Source organism: Chelonia mydas, chromosome 4 (genome assembly GCF_015237465.2).
Source record: "Chelonia mydas isolate rCheMyd1 chromosome 4, rCheMyd1.pri.v2, whole genome shotgun sequence".
NCBI lineage: Eukaryota > Metazoa > Chordata > Testudines > Cheloniidae > Chelonia > Chelonia mydas.
The window spans coordinates 53,655,622-53,678,852 of record NC_057852.1 but is presented as its reverse complement, the minus strand read 5'-3'; the positions used below and the strand labels follow the sequence as shown (position 1 = coordinate 53,678,852).

Genomic DNA, 23,231 nt, shown 5'->3' with positions numbered 1-23,231 from the left:
AATAAAGTGGTTAGTCTCTAAGATGCCACAAGTACTCCTTTTCTTTTTGCGAATACAGACTAACACGGCTGCTACTCTGAAACCTGAGAAAAATGGAGTAATCACAGTTTTAAAGTGAATGTTTACCTCAAACAATCCACAGCAGAGTAATCTCCATCTGTATGCTGAACTGGACACAAGTAATTATGCCATAATTGCCACCTTGTGTAAAATATTTCAGAGACAAGTCTTTCTTCTCCAAAATATTAATCGTTGAAAAAATCACTTTTATCATTCTTCCTTCTTCCCGTTCAATACTGAGCATACTATAACACCTGAGGGTGGATTTCATTTACCTACACACACACCAGGGCCGTCCCTAGAGATTGCGGTGTGCTATGCAGCCCCCCTGCGGGGAAGAGGGGGGCGGGGGCGGCCCCAGGCTTCCGGGGGAGGAGTGGGCATCCCAGGCTTCCACAGGGTGGGGGGCTGCGCCCAAGGGCTTTGGGAGGCAGGAGCAGCCAATGCAGGAAGGCAGCAGGGGTCGGGCCTGCCCCCGCACTCATGGGTAGGTGGGAAGTGGAACGACCCGGCCCCAGCCTTTTCCGCTGTGCTCCCCCGGCTCCCAGGCTTGGGGGAAGGTGGGAAGGGCTCACCGGTGGCACAGCTGGGAGCCGGCGGAGTGGAACGGGCTGGGTCTGGGTCGCTCTACTTCCAGCCGCCCAGTGAGTGCAGGGCGGGCCCGACCCCGGCCCCTGCTGCAGTCCCCTGGGATGCATAGCTCAGGGGACAGGGTTTGGGGGGGAGTGGGGGTAGGGCTGGGGCAGAGCAGAGGTGGGAAGAGGCAGGGCGGAGGCAGAGCAGGGATGGGGCCGAGGGGAAGGGGTGGGGCAGGGGCGGGGGCAGCTTTCCTGGGACCTGCTGTGCACAGCCCACGAGCGGCTGGCTCAGCTGTCCGGGGGATTGGGCTGGCCGCTAAAGCAGCATGCAGCTGCGTGGGGCACCAGGAAATTTGGTCCCATTTGGTGCCCCAAATTTCCTGGTGCCCTATGCAGCTGCATAGTTTGTGTATGGGTAGGGATGGCCCTGACACACACACACACACACACACACACACACACACACACACACACGAAAGCTTTTGCTCAAATAAATTTGTTAGTCTCTAAGGTGCCACAAGTACTCCTTTTCTTTTTACACTCTCTCTCTCACACACTCATTCTTACACTCCCACCCCCAAAGAAGATCTGTTCAGAATAGCTTTCCATTGGACTAGATGCTATATAAACATCAGAGAGTCACTTGTCTGCAAGTATATGGTTAAGAGGTTGCATTAGACAAAGGGTTCATCTGCCATCCTCTGAAGTATTTTGTACTGGCCATTACTGTAGGCAGGATACTGCAATAGATGAACCACTGGTCTGATCCATTATGGCAATTCCTATGTTCCTTTCTTTGAACCGAGACAGAGTTTTTGAAATATTTTGTTAATGTATTATATTTTGAAGGTGTCCCATATATCATCATACACAAAGCAACAAACACAGAATTTTTATGAAGTCAATAAAAAAACCAGCACTTCTAAGAAAACGTTCGAATAACCTTTCAAGATAAAAAAAGACAATATAGTATATTAAACATAAATCTTGAAAAACTGGTAAGACGCCAACTTTCTTTGAGCACATTGATGAAGCTTATTAATCTGTTTTAACTGTGTTCTGAGATTACAGAAACAGATCATAGAGTCTAAGGTTATTTATGAGAACAAAAGAAGCATACGCAACAAAGATACCAAAAGAAAACTAATAATATGAAGATGGTAAATAAAATATGAACAGATAATAAGTAGAAGGCTAACACTCAAATCCCTCCTTAAAACTTACATACCATAGTCAAGTAACTGTATAATGTTTTGCTGTGACCTTTGCATTTCTTCACCTCATCTTCCTTGTTATTTTTTTATTTTCACTTACTGAGTTACATGTAAAATTATATTATAAACTTGTCAGGTTAGGGATCATACCTGTGTATTTGCTCTGAAAGTCCTTGCACACTTTTGCGCACTGCATAAGTCATAAATATTTAATATTTCACACCGAGACCCCACACCTGCATTCTACTCTCTGAGAGCAGTGCGGGATCAAGCTCCAAAAATGTATGTTTAGATGTATGTGTTGCCCACTTATGGCTCCAAAAGTCAGGGAATGCTTGCCCATGAAGCCTTTGCTGAGATTCAGTATTGTGCCTCTAAGGGTATGTCTCCACTTTGGAGTTAGCCTGGGTGATTTGCAGGTTAGCCTAGCCTGAGTTTGAGCAGCCATACTGCAGAGCCGTACCCTAGTTACTGTGTCCTCACTCGTGCTGCACTCCCCAGCGTGTGTCACTGGGACTTCTGGGGGCATCTCCCATGGTTCATATGTGCTGCAGTAAGGTGAACCACTCTATGTTTCTGTCCCAGGGAATTTTAAAGGAACTTGTCTGGCCCACATGGGGAACTGTGGGAAGGCTACAATAGAGGACTATCATGCATTCAAGTGATTTAGCGTGCATCCTCACTGCAAAGTGGTTGGATTACCAATCTGTGTGAAAGAGGAACCAGGGCTTTAACCCAGATGTTTAGCCATGTTAGCTAGCCCCATTTGGAAGTACCACTTAACTCAAGTGCCTTGGGTATGTGAAGAGGAGGGGGCTTAGGGGCACAGTCCAAATAAATTCTGCAGTCAAGACATACCCTTTAGAGGCATAGCACAGAACTTCAGCCTGGGGGTGGGGGAGTGCTAAGGTGGCTTTAAGCCACCTTTGTGCCTCTCTGATCCTGGGCTTGTCTAGGGACTGGAGAGGCCCCTGGTGTAACTTAGGCCCCCAGGGCTGTCTGAGTTCTGACAGTTTCCTGGGCTGCAGGCCTGCCTGGAATCTACTGGCACACCCCTGTGCCAGTGCTTGCAAGGTGCCCCTGAAGAGGCAGCTGTCTATAGTTCCTATCCCAAGGGAATCCTCCTCTACCCAGATATAGAGCTTTTAGGTCCCGTTTGTGATTCTCCAGCCCTATTATACGGTGTAAAGTGGCTAGAATGAGGGTGAGGAACTCACCCCTTGACATTGACCCCTTGAGTATATGATGCAGCCTTTAATTACATCCCAGCCACTGTGGATGTAGAAGCCCTCTACACCAACATTCCACACAAAGATGGACTACAAGCTGTCAGGAACAGTATCCCCAATAATGTCATGGCAAACCTGGTGGCTGAACTTTGTGACTTTGTCCTCACCCATAACTATTTCACATTTGGGAACAATATATACCTTCAAATCATGGGCACTGCCATGGCCCCGCAGTATGCCAACATTTTTATGGCTAACTTAGATCAACACTTCCTCAGCTCTTGTCCCCTAATTCCCCTACTCTGCTTGCGCTACATTGATGACATCTTCATCATCTGGACGCATTTTAAAGAAGCCCTTGAGGAACTCCACCATGATTTCAACAATTTCCATCCCACCATCAACCTCAGCCTGGACCAGTCCACACAAGAGATCCACTGCCTGGACACTACGGTGCTAATAAGCGATGGTCACATAAACACCACCCTATACGGGAAACCTACCGACCGCTATGCCTACCTACATGCCTCCAGCTTTCATCCAGACCACATCACATGATCCATCGTCTACAGCCAAGCTCTACGATACAACCGCATTTGCTCCAACCCCTCAGACAGAGACAAACACCTACAAGATCTCTATCAAGCGTTCTTACAACTACAATACCCACCTGCTGAAGTGAAGAAACAGACTGGCAGAGCCAGAAGAGTACCCAGAAGTTACCTACTCCAGGACAGGCCCAACAAAGAAAATAACAGAACGCCATTAGCCATCACCTTCAGCCCCCAACTAAAACCTCTCCAACACATCATCAAGGATCTACAACCTATCCTGAAGGACGACCCATCACTCTTACAGATCTTGGGAGACAGGCCAGTCCCTGTTTACAGACAGCCCCCCAACCTGAAGCAAATACTCACCAGCAACCACACACCACGCAACAGAACCACTAACGCAGGAACCTATCCTTGCAACAAAGCCCGTTGCCAACTGTGTCCACATATCTATTCAGGGGACACCATCATAGGGCCTAATCATATCAGCCACACTATCAGAGGCTCGTTCACCTGCACATCTACCAGTGTGATATATGCCATCATGTGCCAGCAGTGCCCCTCTGCCATGTACCTTGGCCAAACCAGACAGTCTCTATGTAAAAGAATAAATGGACACAAATCAGATGTCAAGAATTATAACATTCAAAAACCAGTCGGAGATCACTTCAATCTCTTTGGTCACTCGATTATAGACCTAAAAGTGGCAATTCTTCAACAAAAAGACTTCAAAAATAGACTCCAACGAGAGACTGCTGAATTGGAATTAATTTGCAAACTGGATACAATTAACTTAGGCTTGAATAAAGACTAGGAGTGGATGGGTCATTACACAAAGTAAAACTATTTCCCCGTGTTTATATCCCCCTTTCCCCCTCCGCTGTTCCTCAGACATTCTTGTCAACTGCTGGAAATGGCCCACCTTGATTATCACTATAAAAGGTTTTTTCCCTCCTGCTCTCCTGCTGGTAATAGCTCACCTTACCTGATCACTTTCCTTACAGTGTGTATGGTAACACCCATTGTTTCATTGTCTCTGTGTATATAAATCTCCCCACTGTATTTTCCACTGAATGCATCTGATGAAGTGAGCGGTAGCTCATGAAAGCTTATGCTCAAATAAATTTGTTAGTCTCTAAGGTGCCACAGGTCCTCCTTGTCATCACATACTGTTTCTTCAGTAATACAATACAGCATCATACCACCTGTATGCATCCTGAGATATACTTTTTATTCTTTGAAACTGTAATTTCATTATCATAAAGGTACATCTTTATTGATAGAGGTTTTTTAAATCTCTTCAAGAAACATTGCAAGTTTTCTCAGCACTTACATACTAAACAGTTTCTTTTGACCCAAATCACAGATGTCATTATGTGTAATGTAATAACTCAGGGGATAAGATTTATCTAATTTATCTGTGAAGTTAGGTGTCCCATATAACAATATACTTTCACTATTCTCTGTTGTGTAGTTGGGTCCCAATCCTTCAGAAACTTATACACACACTTAACGTTCTGCTCTGTGAGTAACCCTTCCTCTGGATTTACTGACTATCTCCTTATCTCTTTTTAACATATATCTTCACACATTTCATTGTTTCATTCTGTTTCACACTCCCCCCAAAAAATTCCATTTCATTCTACATCATATCAATTATTTATGCAAAAGTACTCTTTGATATCTTACAGCCAGATACTGTGAGGTGCTAAGCACCTCCTTTGAGACATTGATTGCTGTCAAATTGAATCTTTACAGCCTTGTCTGAAAACTGAAACCTGTAAAGTTCTTGGTATTTCTTCCATGATAATTGCTAGACATGTACAGTATGCCGGAATTACCACCAACTGTTTTTCATTGATAAAGTGTGAAAATACCAAATCTTTGACATCTCAGAATCAGGAGGAAACCTTTCTGCCTGTGCTGCTGATTTATAGCTACATTGTCAGTCACGTTGTTTTCCTGTCTTCCACTGACAACATTAGTGTGTGTCCCAATCCCCTTGACAATCAAATCGGTACAGGCATTTTCTTCACTGTAAACCAAGTGTTGGTTTTATAATAAGCTTTCCTCCTTTCATTTTTACAAATTGTCAATTAAGTTCTCATGTTTTCTTGTCACATATTAATATGTTTCTGTAGAACAAAGTATTTATTGGTTCCTGTATACAATCTCACCACCCATTATTTGTTTTAATTTGTTCTTATCACAATTTTTTCTTCCTCAGTATTTTCCCTATGGACTACATTGCACTCTTCTCTCCCACAAAGGGATTCATCTTTCCACGTGCTGTTTTCAGAAATGTGTCCCTAGACTTTTTCAGTAAAATAAGATGATAATGCAGAATAAAATTAAATGCATATTTTAACCTGTCCTGGGTTTTCTTCTTTATTGGAGGAGGGGGAGGGAGAAATAAGAAAAGGAGTGTGATGCTTGATATTAACATGTAAAAAAAATAAGGGTCAGAAGTCTCTGTGGTCCTATATATACAAAGCTGGTTTATTCATTACTTCATTTTCATTGTTTAGAGGAAAATGTAGGATTAAAGGAACACTTTCAAGATTATCAAACACAAAATATTACTTATGGTACCTTTTAAAATTACAAATGTAATTTTGCTACAATTCCTGAATCTCTTTTCCCCCAAAATGACTTTGAATGCAAATGAAAATGCCCACACTCCTGTGTGGTCTTAGAAAAACAAAGCCAGAATAGCATTTCTCTGCAAGCACTACAGATAATGATAATTTTCAATACAGTGCTTAATCATAAGAACAGACAGACATAGAAAGGGCAAATTACAAGCTACTACATCATGTATATATACCATCAAAAATCAGCTGGTAAATTAGCTTTTTGGCCTGCCAGTATTGACAGTGTTCCTTTAAACATTCAAAATAACTTTACTTAGTTACTCATAATCTCATACTTTAGATGTGATGATTATAAAGTGTATAGTCAAATCTTTTCAGCACATTGTGAGTAGTTTATTATTACGTTGTCATTTTAGAAAGAGGGCGTATTTATAATGACTTCTACTGAAATGTGAACAATTCAAAGTTTTTTGTTTGCACTTTCAGGAAATAATATTCTAGTCAGTACATTTGTTTTGCTTTAAAAAAAAATCGAAAGTTCTCACTTGCTAGTGGAAATATGTCGTGTCATATCTCTATGCCCCTGTATTTTTAGCACAATATAAACTCAATATATGTTAACTGTGGCATCATTTCCAGCATGCTGTGGACTAATTCTAGGAAGCAGGAACAATGTCTCTCAGCAAATTAGATTGTTCTGTGCATTAAAAGCTGTTTTGTTAACTGGAATATAGATACATGCTGAGACGCAGTTAGCAAACCATTCTTTTCTTAATACACGATTACACATTGAAAGTAAATTAAAGAATGCCACTAACGTACAAGTATTGTCCTAACATTTTAAAAAAAAGACAAAACATCTGCTGGGTGCTTGAGATAATGATTCTTTAAACTTTTGTTTTCTAGGATCTTCTTTCAAATCAAGTTGTAGTAAAGGAGAAAAGACACTAGAATTTGTTCCAATAAATCTCCATCTGCAAAGAATGCATGTGCACAGTCCTCGGTTGAAAGGTAAAGTATATTCCAGAGAAATGTTCTAGTTGTGTCACACTACAATGTGGTTTATATATAATCAGAAAGTTTGTATTCCTTTTTAACCCTTTATAAACTCCATGCATTTTAACTCATAGTGGTGCTGTTCAAAAATCTGCAATTTCTTCGATAGTAAACCACTGTAACTTGACAAAGAAGAATGGTGCTTAGACAGGTGTCTCTTCAGGTTAGGCACTATATTTTCAATAGTACTAAAACACTTTTTTCATATAATGCCAAATCTTGGTCACTTTGAGGTAATTGGGAGATTTTTGCTTTGACTTCAGTGGAACCAAGATTTGGCACATGCTGTTTAAACTTGGTCAACATGGTCCATGAAGTGGTATGATAGGGAAGTAGTTAAATGGCTCAGTTTCCTTTTCATTAACTCCTTTTCATTACAGTAGGCTTTTCAGTAGATTTGTGTGCAACTGGCTGGCATGAATTCACATTGATTTTAGGGCTGGGAGATTAGAGAGAAAAATTATTCACAAAAATTATAGTGACTTCCAGAGAGAATCTTGTTTAAGCTCTGTTTGCAATAGTTTTGTTTGCTTTTGATCAACATTCATCCAAGGAAAGATTTGTTTGTTAAAATGTTTGTGGAAAATGAATTCTTAAACCTTAGCTGAGATTTATATAATCATAAAACATAAGCAGAAATAGTTTATGAAGTTTAGGTCAGCTGATCAGGGAACAGAAACAATACCATGTACCTGGGGTAACCAGTCACACAGTTCAAGCATTCGGCTATGGATATTGAATATTCAAAGGAATACTTGCAGCAAACTATTAACAAGTAATCCACAGGCTGTAATTTGTTTGCATAAAATATTCAATAAACAATTTCAGACAGTGTACAAATTTCTAACAATTACGGGTATGTTGTTGTTGCGTTAATGAACAAGAAAAAGGATTGAATTCATTTAATAAATGGTGTGGTGTTCAGCTCTAGTTTAAATTAACTTTTGCAACTGTCTCAGTGTATGTAATTTAGTGCCCTTTGAATTTTGGTTTATGGTTGTGGTTTGTTAGAACCCAGTATTGTAGCCATGTAATAATTATAGCAGTAATTATAAGATAAAGGAGTGGAATTGATAGAATGCAAGAGACCTATAGGCCTAGCTAAGAATAGCTTAAGCAGTTAGCATAAGTGTAAGGCCTTATAGCCTGGGTAGGAGTAATTGCTCAAAGAGTTAGCATATTTAAGTAAACTAACAGTAACGATAAGTCACAAGACTTTATTCATTGTTTTGTCATAATCACAAGTGTTGCAAACTGCTGATTGGTACAAACTGCCTTCTCGCAGTTATCTATCTGAGTATTTTTGGAGGGGAATATTAGCTAAGCAATATTACCATAGTAATCCAACTGATGTATATGTTAATACGTTTTGCTTAATTAATATACTAACCTATAGGATAAGGGCACCCCAGTATTATGAGGGTGAGGAAGTTAAGATATGTTAAAGGAGGGAAGAGCTATGCATACATATGCATGAGGAAGACTATCAAGGCCTATAAAACATCTGGTCTCAGCTCAGGTACAGCTGTTTAAGTTCGTCATCTGCATGCCAGAGTTAGACAAGGATCTGCCTCAACCTTTAGAGCTCTCCCCAAGGATAGAGTGAGTGAGTATATACCTGGTAATGGTGCCGGTTGCTCTGACAGTTTTACATTAAATCGCTTTACTTGTTTGCATTGTTTTATTTATTGGACTAATCATTGTAATCATAACACTTTTACAGTTACACAAGGTCTTCCCTGAGTGTGAGTGTTGCTGTCATGGCTGTGCCCCATAGGGCTCCTTGAGTAATTCTGAAAATAGTGGGCCTGATCTTGAGACAAGAACCTACCAAATTTCAGAGTCCTAACTGGGCAAACTAAGCCAATAACCTAATCAATGAACAATCAAAAGATCAGGCAACAATATGGAAAAAGCAAAATTCTAAACAAGGCCAATGAGTTGTGTGAAGTCCTATGTGTTCCTTATGAGTTTGCACGGAATAGGATTGCAGGGAATGGTTTCATCCAGAAGGCTTATCACATGACCAACTGTTATTATAAAACCAAAATGAAGCTTCAAAGTTCAGTCTGAAAAAATACCTGCTGCTCCAGAGGCAGTAAACGGTTTCACTTTCCATTTTGCTCTAGTGTTTGTGGGCCCTTGGGGTTAGAGTCCATTCTTTTAAGCTTGCAGAATGATATTTAAGCAGTAGTGATCCTTGTACGAGATGTTTGCGGAGAGAACGAGCACTGTTTACCCTCTGTAGAGTATCTTTTGTATGCTGAGTAACTGAGAAAGTTATTACAATAAAAGAAGCTAGGTGGCCAGCCAGTTTTTTCTTTTATTCTCCATCAAAATTATCTGCCAAATCCTGAAGGCCATACTCAGACAAAATGCCCTTTGAAGTTAATAAGTATTTTGCCTGAGTAGATGTCAGAATTTGGCCCAATGTTAAAACTTTATGAAGGATGTAGAACTAATTCCACTGAAATGTCTTAAGGCTTTACTAAGTGCCAGCTATCGACTTAGTGTGACCTACGGTGAAGCTGTGAGTTTCTGGCATTGAATACAGGCTTTGAGAAATTAAGCAGTTGCTACTAAGTTCCTTTAGAGAAATTGGAAGGATTCTGTTTTATTAAGGGTCTGTTTCTGAGATTAATAATTAGTGATAGTCGGGGTCTTATTTTTAGAAATGCTGAACACCCATAGCTACAGTTGAAGTCAATGGGAGTTGCGGATGCTTAGCCCCTCTAAAAATCAGGTCCTGCAGGGTAGATTTGAGTTAAAGGGACAAGCTTCCGAAACAATGGAATCTTTGATAGTGTTTGTGGAATTACGGTGAACAAGGATTTCAGATGTAGGACTTTTATTTTTGTTGTGAGTTTTCCTTGAACTACCAATGAGTTGTTTGGTATTATATGGGGTTTCCATACTAATTATTGAACTAGTTTTGGGACTTATTTTACAGAAAATGTGTGTGATCATTTTTGCATTGGGAAGTGATTTGCTGAGATAGTATGTTATGAAGGGATTTGTTAAAGATTGATGCTTGGTAGAGTCAGGATATAGGGCTGAGATGATGGGATTTTAAATAAGAGTTGGTTTCTCTGATTATGATAATTTGTGTTAATTTCCAATGTGATGTGAGATGTTCTCTGGGCTCTTTTCTTTCCCTTGCTTCTTTTTAGGCTGTGTCTCATTACTCTAGCTTCATTGACAGTGTGTGACGAAGTGGGAATGTTGTTAATGTTTTCTCTGAATAATATGTGTGTGCCTCAGTTTCCCCTATGTGTTACTCAAGTATCTAGGCGGTGGGACAAAGGTGTGTGATACTTGCAGAGGCCCCTAGAGGGCAGATGTGACTGCCATATGGCTGCCTGGGCACAGACAATGGCCAACTCTGTATCCTGGCAACTGATGGCCGGGGCCCATCATCTGCAAGAATCAGCCGGAGGTGTTCAAGGACCAAGTCAGAGGTGGAGGCCAGGTGACCTGTTTGCCTGGGAAAGAGACACAGGAAGGAGGAGGGCAGCTAGGCGTGACTGAGGCTGGACTGCTGGAAGCTGGTCAGTCTCCTGGTTGAGACTTGGGGGTGGGAGGGGAGCCCTGGGTTCTGGGGAACCCTGGGTTCTGGATCCCCCCAAGATGGACTTTGATGAATATTCCTAATTTCTCTGCTAACAAGATCTGTTCTATGCTGTGTTCCCAACGACTAATAACCCCTTGTGTTTTACCTCACTGGCTGAGAGACACTGCTGACTGCGGAGATGGGGCAGAATTCATATGGCCAGCATTTCTCTGTGCCCCCCACACACAGAAAAATGCAAAAAAAAATCTACCAGGAGATATGCGCCTCTTCCCCGGCAGCCCAGGCAGCACGTCTGTTCCAGCGTGCCTGGAGCAGCCTCAGAGATGGGGGAGGTGGGCTGGGTATGCATACCTATGTGGTTGATCACCTTGCGGGCGGGTGGGGGAGGGGGGGCTGGTCGTACATACTTGCCTACGAGAGAGAGAAAGAATGACTCTGTCCCTCTTGCTTGCTACTGCAGCTTGCTGGCATGGAAGGGTAAGGCTTTTTATTACGCACATGGCAGGCTAGAGGCAGAAATGTAGCCGCCTGCCTGATCTCATTGTCTGAGACACAAATGTAGCAGCCTGCCTACGTAGTAACATTGTTAATGTTCCTATTGTTAGTTAACTGTTCCCATTCTCAGTCAATTCCCCCAAGAGCATAAAACCTGTGAAAATTTTAAGGCCCCTACACTGCCAGAGTGATGTAAAGGAGCCTTATAAAAGACAATAAGGGAATCCCCAGCTAGGAAGATCTATGTGCTTTCTCACTTTTTTCCTGTGCCAAAGTTTCACAATGGAGTTACATTGCAGCTCAGGATTTATTTTACTTACCGATTTAAAAAAAAAAGACTTTGAGGGCAAATAAAACATTTACCAAGCAGTCAATAAAATGTCAGGACAATCAGAACCATGCACTTTCCAAAGTACCCAGCCAGGCCCAGGACAATGATTAGCAAAAGCATAATACCTCCTGAACATATATCATATTCAGCTGTCAAAGTGCATGATGTTTATTGAAACAGGTTTTATTTGACAAGCACTAAAGACTTATGGCTTGCGTCAAATATATGCTCTGAGCAATATGTAGTACCTGCTAATCTTTTTGTGCTAAATTGCACTTTGACTTCCAGTATATCTTTCCTCATCTTATGCTTCACTTATCATGTTTCAGAGGGCATCCAGGATGTTCTTAAGAGGTTTGCAGAAAAAAATTAGCATGTAAACATTAATAGAGATAGTGATTAAACAAGCTGATGAGTCATAAATCTGTCATTAACCCTGAAACTGTCAGACTTCTTTAATATTGTGATACAAGACGGGTTTTAATTCCATCTATTAGTATTTCATCCTAAGATGCCCAAAGTCAGTTCTTGAGAGGTTGGAGATTATGTGGGAGGAATGTTTGATGGCACTTACAAATGCAAATTTGTGCAAAATTGGTGACTTTATACCATACTTTTAAATTGTATATATCAACATAACAAATGAGCTCTCCTTGCAAACTCTTAGAGCCACATTTTCAAATATGAGCGACTAAAATACTCCATGTTTGCGTATGTTTATTGGGCATTTGAGTGGCTTATTTGCACAATTATCTAATCTTCATGCAACAAAAGGTGAAAACTCACTCCTGTGCAGAGAACCTGTGCATTACTAAAGTCACACTTAAACACTCAAAATAGTGCTTGTGGGATTTTAGTGCTGCATAGGTCTTGTTCTGATTACCTTTATGGGGCGAATTTCACCCCAAATGCCTATTTATACACAATTATTACAGATGCAATTTAATCACTCATGTCTGAAAATGTAGCTTTCCATGTGACGTGTGTGTGCTCGTTTATAATGATTTAGGGCTGGATTTCACTGGACTTTGGTTTAGACCTTTAATGAATACTCCCATTTAATATACTATACATATATGTTAAAATTTCCAATTTAACAAACAAACACTGAAGCCAGAAAATATTTCATTCTTTGTCAACGTTATTTATTTGTAAACACTATATTTTGTTCTTATTATGATGCTGCAGGAGTTGCGTCTATCTGTTGCCACAGCTTTTATTTACTTTCCTATCAGTGCTGTAACCCAGCAACAGCATTGGGAACACAGAAATGGAAAACAGGATACACCAAAGGGCACCAATACCTGTATCATGCATTCACAGGAAATCAATCATATGAAATAGAGCCACCACATTTTAATATATTTTCCCTTCGAAAGAGATGAAGAGGAAGATGTTAGCCTTTATCCCAGTTCAGGAATATGCACATTCCTGAGAATCAAGGCTTGCACTAATGAATTGCTGTGCATTTTCTTTATAGTGTCTTTGTATTCATTCACAGATTCTAGTAACTAGCTGCTTTAGTGTCTCCCCCAACCCTAAGCGATGTTCTGGTCACAGTAATGGTCAGGAGTGTTTTTTTTCTAAGTTTGGCAATGAGATTGGGACCTTTCTTTTTGGATGTGGAACAGATGTTGTAGACACTGATGTTTTTTGTGATCTCTAGGCTGCACTACTGCAGTAAGCGTTACAAGAAAACCAGCTGAAAGTTTCCAGTATTTCAAAAAGCAGTTGCTCACTTAATTGATTTGTAGAAAAATGGCCCCTGGAATTGAAAAAGTTTGTAAACAGTTGTCTTTTCTAATTTTTTTTTGTTATGCAAAATTTGTTATATTTTAATTGAAATTTGTATGGAAGATATTATCAGCATTGTTTACCAACATCTGTTTTGGGGAAACAAAAACATTAGTCAGTGTTTTCAATAATGTTCATGAAAAAATAAACTATGTGGGTCTATTTAGAACCTTGAAAAATGAAAACAACTTGGAAGTTTCCATTTTTTTCATGAACTTTATTTTTAAATTTCAACCAGCTGAGACTGCAAGTATATTCAAATAGGCTTCCAGTTTTCTTCTGATTGTAATATGAAGTATTGACTGTACTCTGTGAAGCAATACGTGAATTTACATATTATCCTAACAGTTGAGAACTGCTGATGCAGTTGCTGTAGTTGGACTAGATTTGGGAGAGGAGGCCCTGAGCTCTGGAACTGATCTTATAAAGCTTGTTTGCTGACCTTTCACGCGGATTGTAAAACATCTTTTTATTCCAAGTTTGGGCTTGACAGTAAGTGATTGAGTGTAACATTTTGTATTTCTGCTTGAGGAGGAGTTTTCTTTTGATGATATTAAGGTCTTAATTTGTACTTGGTGTTAGTGTTTTAATGTTATAAGTTTTCAGATGGATGGATATTTTGTAAGTGTAAATAGCTTTATGAAAGTAATGGGATTTAAATAAAACATTCTTTATTTCCTACTCCTTTGCATTCCCTTCCCTCACATTCAGAAATAATAATTTTAAGATGTATTTTCAAATATCCCCATGCTTCACCAGTTTTGGGGTATACACAAGAGACTATTTGATGACTTACCACCCTTTATCACAACTTACTCTGAAATAACTGTGGTGAGAATTTACAAAACGGTTTATGGTAAAACAAAGTGTTGTGCGCTCTCATTAGTGACCACCATGGGTGTTGACTTGATTTCAATATAAAATAAAGCAAAACCACTGGGGTTTGACTTTTGAATGCTTCCCTTTTACATACTTCATGAGTTATCTATAAAAAAAATTCAGATGCCATTATCTAGTTAACCTCACAGTTTCATCCTATTCTGTTTGAGTCACCATTGTTCTAAGAAATATAAGAACTTGGCTCCAGGTCCTCAAAGAGATATAGGTGACTAACTCCCATAGAAATCAGTGGGAGTTACGCACCTAGAGACCTTTGAGGATCTGGATTTTACTGTCATGTGTAGTAGTAGAACTCTAATAACCCAAGATTATATGTTACAGATAAAACTATGGTGGGCCTGCAATGAATGGACTACTTAGAAATCCTGGAGCTCACCGGAAGCTAATGAAATTATTTCACTTCTGCTTTAAATGAGTTCTGAAGAGCAAGCACGCATCAGTATAAAATCAGTTTGAATGCATCTTCTTTGAAATTCAGCTCCACAAATAAAATACAGTCCATTTATGCAGTGTTCTTGCTTATAGGGACATTTGTCATCAGAATGCAAAAAAAAAAAAAAAAAAGACATGCTTTGGAGCCATAAACTGAATATATTTAAAAACAGATAGCTTTCGAGACTGAGAGGATTCCATTTCAATTTAAATGTCAGGCTCCATCAATGGATACAACTAGTCTTAGCTGGAGAAAGATCCTCTTATGATTCCTTTGGGACAGATTTTTTAAAAGGCACAAAAGGCCTCAGTTTTCACACCTATAGTCAACTGGGGGCACAAAATTACAGCCATTATTAAATGCATGTGTAAACAACAGCAGTTAGATTTCTAACATGAAGGTGAAATCAGATTTCTGTCTGTTACAGTTTGTGCCAGCAGATAATTGTGCCTGCAGTTCACTGCTGGTACGCAAGGAAAGGGGCTGTTTTAAAAGTTTTCACCTTTTCCCATAAGACAGAGAAGAAATCCCTGTGGACTCCACAAGAGTTTAAAAGAAAGCAAATACATAGAACTTTTCATTTTAAAATATTAAATGGCAATGAATGACATGCTTACAGTCTGTAAGTACCTGTATGAAAAGATTTTTGATAGGAGAAGGCTCTCTAATCTAGCAAGCGGAAGGTATACCCCTACCAAAGTCCAATGACTGGAAGCTGAAGCTAAGTAAATTCAAATTAGAAATAAGGTGCAGATTTTAAATGGTGAGGGTGATTAGCCATTGGAGCAATTTACCTAGGAATGTGATGGATTCTCTGTCACTTGAAGTCCTTAAATCAAGATTAGATGTCTTTCTAAAGGATATACTTTAGCTCAGCTAGAAGTCATGGGCTTGATGCAGGAATCACTGGGTGAAATTCTGTGCCCTGTCTTCTGAGAGAAGTCAAACTAGTTGATTATAATGATCCTTCTGGCTATAATATCTATGGATTTCAACTTGACTGCAAATTAAGCGACCTAAGACACTATAAAGTGAAATACACAAAAGGCCAATTTGAATTGTACCTTAGTAAACTACAGAGCTAGGACATATTGTTCTACACTGTGGCATATCATTAAGGTAGCAATAAATCAGGTAAAATTTTAAGTTGGTTAGGTGTGCACGTGGCTTTGTGGAAAGATTGATTAGCTCTCTTTGCCTTTCAGAATCCGTCCCTCCATCTCCTGTAGAGTGGATTCAGCAGTGCAGCCATGCCCTGCACATGTGTATGCGTGTGCAAATCTCAGTACTTGTCTATTCCTTTTACAGATGCTCTGTATGATGTCATCACAGTGGGAGCCCCTGCAGCACACTTTCAGGGATTTAAGAATGGTGGTCTTCGGAAACTGTTGAGTAAATTTGAGGCAGAAAGGCGAAAGTAAGTACTTCCATAAATAATGATGATCTGCTAATCAAATAATAAAACAGTCTTATTTATTAAATGCATAATAGATAGTCTGTTTGGACTAGTTAAGGCATCTTTCATGAAACAGTTCATTAATCTTCCCCTCTCCAATAGATTTCTTTAAATTTGTTTGGGATATTTTATTTATGGCAAGATTTATTTTTTAACTCTGGACTCAACATTAAAGATCTTATAATGTTTTCTTTCTCTATTCCAGGGAGCCTAAGGAATATTTAAGATTGGAAACATGTAGCTAAGAACGTGCTTTGTGCTAAGTGGAGAGTAATTGTAGCTACATTTCAATGTAGTTTCTTTTAATAGTTACATGTATCATGTCTATAGATAGCACTTTCCATTTTTCAGAACACTATCGAAATGTTAAATAATCTTCACAAGTCCCCTGTGAAGTAGGTAAGAAAATATTATTATTCCCATTCTGCAAAATGGGAAGCAGATTCAGAGGGAGGGGAAAAAAGCTTTATTATAGCCCCAGTTCTGCAAAAGCACTTATGCACATTCAACATTACATTTAAATATTTTGTTGACTAAGCATGTGCTGTGTGGAACTGGGGCCCTTCTGAAATTCTGAGCAATTGCAACTCCCCCTGAATTCAACTTTAGTTGTTAGTTCTCTGTGCTTTTGAAATTCAGGCCTCCAATGACTAGGCCAAGCCTATACAGTCAATAAGTGGCACTTTGATTAGAACTCAACATACTGACTCCCACTGGCAAGCTCATTACTCTAGATCCCCATGATTCTCCGTAGAAGAGAAATTACCTCTTCAATCCAATGCTCAGCAAAGTTTATTATTATTAACAGTATCACAAAGAATAAAACAGGAGATGATACAGATAAACTATTTATTTCAGTGTCACTTAGAAAAGGTTTTGCATTAACCCCTCAATGCACACAGCTTGTATTTTCTCTAGTCGTCCATCAGTACAGAATGCATTTTTAGCTGTCAGCAGGAACTTCACACCTACCTCTCTGATGCTAAGGGAGCAAAATGAAATGCAATATATTTAGCTCTGAAGGCAAGTGAATGACGGAGCTGCTAGTTCATAATGTTCTAAAGCAGCACCAAGGGGTAGTGCTAGAAAATGGCTAGCTCAAACATATCTGACACTTCAAAAACTATTATTTCTTTACTATTTTAAGTTGCATAGATATAAAAATTTTAAGGATAAAATTTCCCTGGACTGTTTACAGACAAGAAAGCTTGAAAATGCAATGTAAATATCATTCAGTTTTAGAGATTTTCATGAAGTGGACTTGGTGCTGAGAGCAATTTCATGTTCTGTTGCTGGTGAATGGCTATCCATACAGAAGGCTGACCCCCTTCTCTCCCAAGAGTTGGGGGGCAAATGAAATTTGCATTCACAAATACAAAACAAATAATCATATAATGACATTTTATAAGGCAATTCTTCAAAAAAGGCCTTCAAAATTTGTGCTTTTTGCACACTTGCAAAAGTGTGCAAAACCTGTGTTTGTGTGAAAACTTGTGTGTGCAAACAATACTTTGCACTATTATACTGCCTTCTATCAGAGGGTCTCAAAGGACTTTACACAGATTAATGCATTAACCCTTTCAACATCTGTTTGTATTTTCATCCATGTTTTATGGGTAGAAAAACTAAAGCACAGAGACATTAAGGCCAGTGTTTTCAAACTTGGAAGCCTAAAGTTACCTAAGGAGACAGTTACCTACATATGTTAATTTCAGTAAGAACGGTTAGTGCTGAGCACCTTTGATAACAGCCAGTTATTTAGCTGCCTAACTTAGTCTGCCATGTTTGAAAATTTTAACCAAAGTCTTACCAAAAGTGTGTGTCAAATTCAGGAATAGTGCCCAGTTCTTGACCATCCAAATCCTTTGCTTTCCCTTATGTGCATTCACATGCCAGTGTGCAAATGTGGATATTACATGTACAGATGAAAGTGCATGCTATTTTTAAAGTCCACTTTTGAAAATTTGGCCTTTAACATAAATATGTTTCGGGGAAAGCTTTTCCTTGTGGTAGTGAAGGCAAAAGACAGTGAAGTATAAGTGATGTTTTTCTTTCTGGCCATTGTTAAAGAAGATATCTCCTCCCCAAGTAGGATTCTGCCTTCCGAATCATGGCTGGTTTGACAGGAATGTGACTTTGCCCAGTACATTTGCTCTGGGCTGCCACACTCTCCCTCTTACCACCCCCTCCTATTTTTCCCAGTGCATGTGTTGCGCCTGCATCTGATTTCAAAGCTAAGGAGGATGGTGGGAAGTTCCTGAGATGCACAGTATGCCCTTAGCTATCAGAATCACATCTTACAAAGAGTTTAAATTTTAACATTTATTTTACACATGCTTGACCTTGTTGAAATATAGCTTCTTGAAGCTAGTTGAAATATACGAGAAACTATTCCAACATTGAAGTTTCCATTACACGACGCTCTTTGCTTCAGGAGTAGTTTACTAGCTCACCTTCAGAGTAGTTTCAGGGTCCCATAGAGAGTGGGGACAGATATTGACAGTTATGTTTAGTGCTCTCTGTGTCTGATTTATTTAACAAGTACACTGAATTTTTTTACATATGTAAATGATTGAATAATAATTTAAAATGTATGTACGTTGCATTTGCTAGTGTATTTCATAAATTGAGTTTAATTATTCAAATTACTTCCCATTAGAATTACTTGCATTTGTATTGATACTTTCATTGAGAAAAGAACAGGAGTACTTGTGGCACCTTAGAGACTAACACATTTATTTGAGCATAAGCTTTCGTGGGCTACAGCTCACTTCATTGGATGCATAGAATGGAACATATAGTAAGAAGAGATATATATATATATACATACAGAGAACATGAAAAGTGGAGTAAGAGGCTAATTAATTAAGATGAGCTATTATCAGCAGGAGAAAAAAACTTTTGTAGTGATAATCAAGATGGCTCATTTAGACAGTTGACAAGAAGGTGTGAGGGTACTTAACATGGAGAGATAGATTCAATATGTGTAATGACCCAGCCACTCCCAGTCTCTATTCAAACCCAAGTTAATGGTATCTAGTTTGCATATTAATTCAAGCTCAGCAGTTTCTCGTTGGAGTCTGTTTTTGAAGCTTTTCTGTTGCAAAATTGCCACCTTTAAGTCTGTTACTGAGTGACCAGAGAGGTTGAAGGTTTCTCCTACTGGTTTTTGAATGTTATGATTCCTGATGTCAGATTTGTGTCCATTTATTCTTTTGTGTAGAGTCCGGTTTGGCCAATGTACATGGCAGAGGGACATCGCTGGCACATGATGGCATATATCACATTGGTAGATGTGCAGGTGAATGAGCTCCTGATGGTGTGGCTAATGTGATTAGGTCCTATGAGGGTGTCATTTGAATAAATATGTGGACAGAGTTGGCATCGGGCTTTGTTGCAAGGATAGGTTCCTGGGTTAGTATTTTTGTTATGCGGTGTGTGGTTGCTGGAGAGTATTTGCTTCAGGTTGGGGGGGCTGTCTGTAAGTGAGGACTGATCTGTCTCCCAAGATCTGTGAGAGTGAGGGATCATTTTTCAGGACAGATTGTAGATCTTTGATGATGCGCTGGAGAAGTTTTAGTTGGGGGCTGAAGATGACAGCTAGTGGCGTTCTGTTATTTTCTTTGTTGGGCCTGTCCTGTAGTAGGTGACTTCTGGATACTCTTCTGGCTCTGTCAATCTGTTTTTTCACTTCAGCAGGTGGGTATTGTCATTTTAAGAGTGCTTGATAGAGATCTTGTAGGTGTTTGTCTCTGTCTGAGGGATTGAAGCGAATGCGGTTGTATCTTAGAGCTTGGCTGTAGACAATGGATCGTTTGGTGTGTCCTGGATGGAAGCTGGAGGCATGTAGGTAAGTATAGCGGTCGGTAGGTTTCCGGTATAGGGTGGTGGTTATGTGACCATCGCTTATTAGCACAGTCGTGTCCAGGAAATGGACCACTTGTGTGGATTGGTCTAGGCTGAGTTTGATGGTGGGATGGAAATTGTTGAAATCATGGTGGAATTTCTCAAGGGCTTCTTTTCCATGCATCCAGATGATGAAGATGTCATCAATGTAGCGCAAATAGAGTAGGGATGTTAGGGACGAGAGCTTAGGAAGCGTTGTTCTAAGTCAGCCATAAAAATGTTGGCATACTGTGGGGCCATGCGGGTACCCGTAGCAGTGCTGCTGATTTGAAGGTATATATTGTCCCCAAATGTGAAATAGTTGTGGGTGAGGACAAAGTCACAAAGGTCAGCCACCAGGTTTGCCATGACATTATCGGAGATACTGTTTCTGATGGCTTACACAGCTGCTACTCTGAAACCTTTCATTGAGAAGCATCTCAAAGCAATTCCCCTTTTTGGTCTCTCTTCTCTACTCCCATGCTTTCTTCTTCTTTTTCTATCTGTTCTTTCCAAACACCTATTAAGCCTCACAAACACTTCTCATTTCCTCCACTCTTTCCCCCCTTTCATTGTGCCTTTACCCTAGTACAAGCTCCAAAAAAATAATTGCCTTCAGGGATCTTAGGCAGGAAAGTCTGCTTTTTCCCCTTGCAGGCCTGAGGGAAGGGAGCTGCAGCAGCGATTCATCTTCTCTCCTCTCTCTAGGGCCCTGGTCAGCAACGCTCCTGCTCCTTCCCTTCACTGGCACCCCACTATGCAGTTCTGAGCAGGGTGACATGAAGTAGTTATTCTCAGCGGATCAAAGTGGCTGAAGGGCAAAATCACAGGGAAAATATTTTGTATTTTCTCCTCAGTCCATCTGGGATGGAATTGATGAAGCCCAGAAATGGGTTTTTCTCATTTATTTTTCTCTCCCCATAACTTCTATGTACATTAATATGACACCCTTCATCCAAATGGATCCTAAAACCCTTCAAAAAGTTGGCTGAGCATACAAATTATAAGATCCTCATCACCCATCAATTAGATGCACTCTATCCAGCGTTGTGGGGGAATGCGGCAGCTTTTAAACAATGCACAATAGCACTGCACAAATATATAGGACAGGAAATTAACAATATATCCACCTGAAATTGTGGAGTGAATTTAGGGAGGCAGAAAGTAATTACTCAAATTGGAAGTGGGTGGGATAGCGGGGCTAACAGCCTCATTTTTGTGGGAAAACCCTATAACATCATCAGTGACCATAAGTGGTTAGCACCTAGGGTTTACATCCTGTTTGTTCAGGATTCAGGGAAAAGTGCCCTGTAAAGAAGATGCATGATCCCTCTTGGAGCTCCCAGAGTGGTACATACTGCACCATCCCTTAGAAAGGGACACTGTGCTTCCCACTCCATGCTTGGCTGGTGTAGTAGGGAAGTAGGAGTCAGTGGAGCCATGGACCCACATTCTCCACTCTCTGGACCCTCTGTGGGGTGTCTTGTGCCCCTGGGTTGGGTGATGGGAGGGAGCAGTGCCTGTACTCAAGAGAGCGCAAGGACTGTAATTGTGCCTGGCCCTTTCAAGAGAGCCTCCTCTTGCAACTTCCATGCTTGTATTTGGAGTTGGAAATTGATAGTAAGGTGTGTGTCAAAAGACTGAGAACGGCAAGGGGACTGGCAGCCACCTCTTACTTTCATACTCTCTTACTGCAAAGGGCCAGATCCCACAGTTCTCTCTGTAGGCTCAGGGCTTCTGTAGACTTTAGAGGATGGAGCAGGGAATGTGCTGCTCTCCGTGGCGCCAGTTCCTTGATATGTGCCAAGATATCTCTGTGAGGTAATACAGATTTGAGCTTTGACTGCCTTTTGCTAGTGAGCTGCTGCAAGGTAACAGAGACTGTCAGTATGGCTTCCGGTAGATCCCAGGTGCTAGACGGGATGAAGGTGCAATGAACCAGCAGCCAACCCTGAAAGGACAATTCCTTCCCCCACATGAAAGAGGCCCTTTGCCCATGGGTCCCCAACTGGGAAGGGGCAAAGCCTCCAAAATCCGCAGCTCCCCAGCTGCACCTACTTGAAGAAATAGTACAGGGAAAACTCTGCCAGGGGACATTCACTGATTTTTGTCCTTCTCCTTCTTTGGTCCCCTGCAGGTTTTTCCCTGGGAAGCGATGAAATGGTCCTAAAATAATCTCCCATATCTTAATATTCAAGGCAAAAAAACACTTTAGATAGGCAACATTTGAAAGCAAAGGGAAACATTTAAAAGAACCTTTGATTCTTACTAGGAATAAAATTCTTTTACTGTCGCGAAGACGACTTTATTTTGTCTGCATGTTTATTTACTGCATGAAGATGCTGTGATGACACTTAGCATTTCCACGGGCAGCTTAAAATTTTCTGTTTTACAAAGGGAGCACCTTTTTGAAGCCTTGGTTGAGGGAAAAAGTGACACCTGGCGATATCAGGCAGAATGGAAAGTGAACAGATAAAAATGCAGATATAGCAACTGTTTCCTCTAGGCTAACTGTGCTGAAGACTGAAAGAGGCGTGGAAAAGATTACCTCCCAAGCCACCCTGGGAAGGGTCCCTGTCACCTTCTAGGCAACACTGTCACTGCATACAACACGAGTACCTAGTATGTTTTTGACCCCTATTTGATTATTAATACAGCGTGCTGAAATATCCAACAATATCAGCGTACTAACAATTATGCAAAACTTCGACTGGGTGTCTTGACTTTGATTCAAATCCACCCCTGCAGTAGAAATGGCGAGAGGTAGAGTTAACTGATATCAAGGTTATGCTCCATCTACTACAGTCTGTGAGGCATAATTGCATTTTTAATTGTCAAATCAAATGGAATATAAAATTCATTGCAAGACAGTTTATCAAGGCAAAAAAAATATATAGTTCTATATCATTTGGAAGACTGATTAAAGGAACTTGGAAACACATGGAATTCATTTTCACCATGAGGAGGGAATCAGAGGTACTGTGGAGTCCTGTTATATATATATTTTTGTAGCTCTTATGTGATCATTATAACCAAATGATCAGTACATCCAGATACTTAAAACAATGAATTTTCTAAATA

The 23,231-nt window shown here is 40.2% G+C and overlaps 1 protein-coding gene across 2 annotated transcripts in view; it reads left to right on the top strand.

Annotated features, from left to right (window-relative positions):
* Window positions 1-23,231, top strand: part of INPP4B (inositol polyphosphate-4-phosphatase type II B) — a 292,155-nt gene that overhangs the window by 144,390 nt on the left and 124,534 nt on the right. For both annotated transcript variants that reach the window (XM_043545736.1, XM_043545737.1), the window contains 2 exons: window positions 7,136-7,240; window positions 16,118-16,226. In XM_043545736.1, the coding sequence (XP_043401671.1) occupies window positions 7,136-7,240; window positions 16,118-16,226 (214 nt within the window). The remainder of the gene's footprint in view (window positions 1-7,135; window positions 7,241-16,117; window positions 16,227-23,231) is intronic.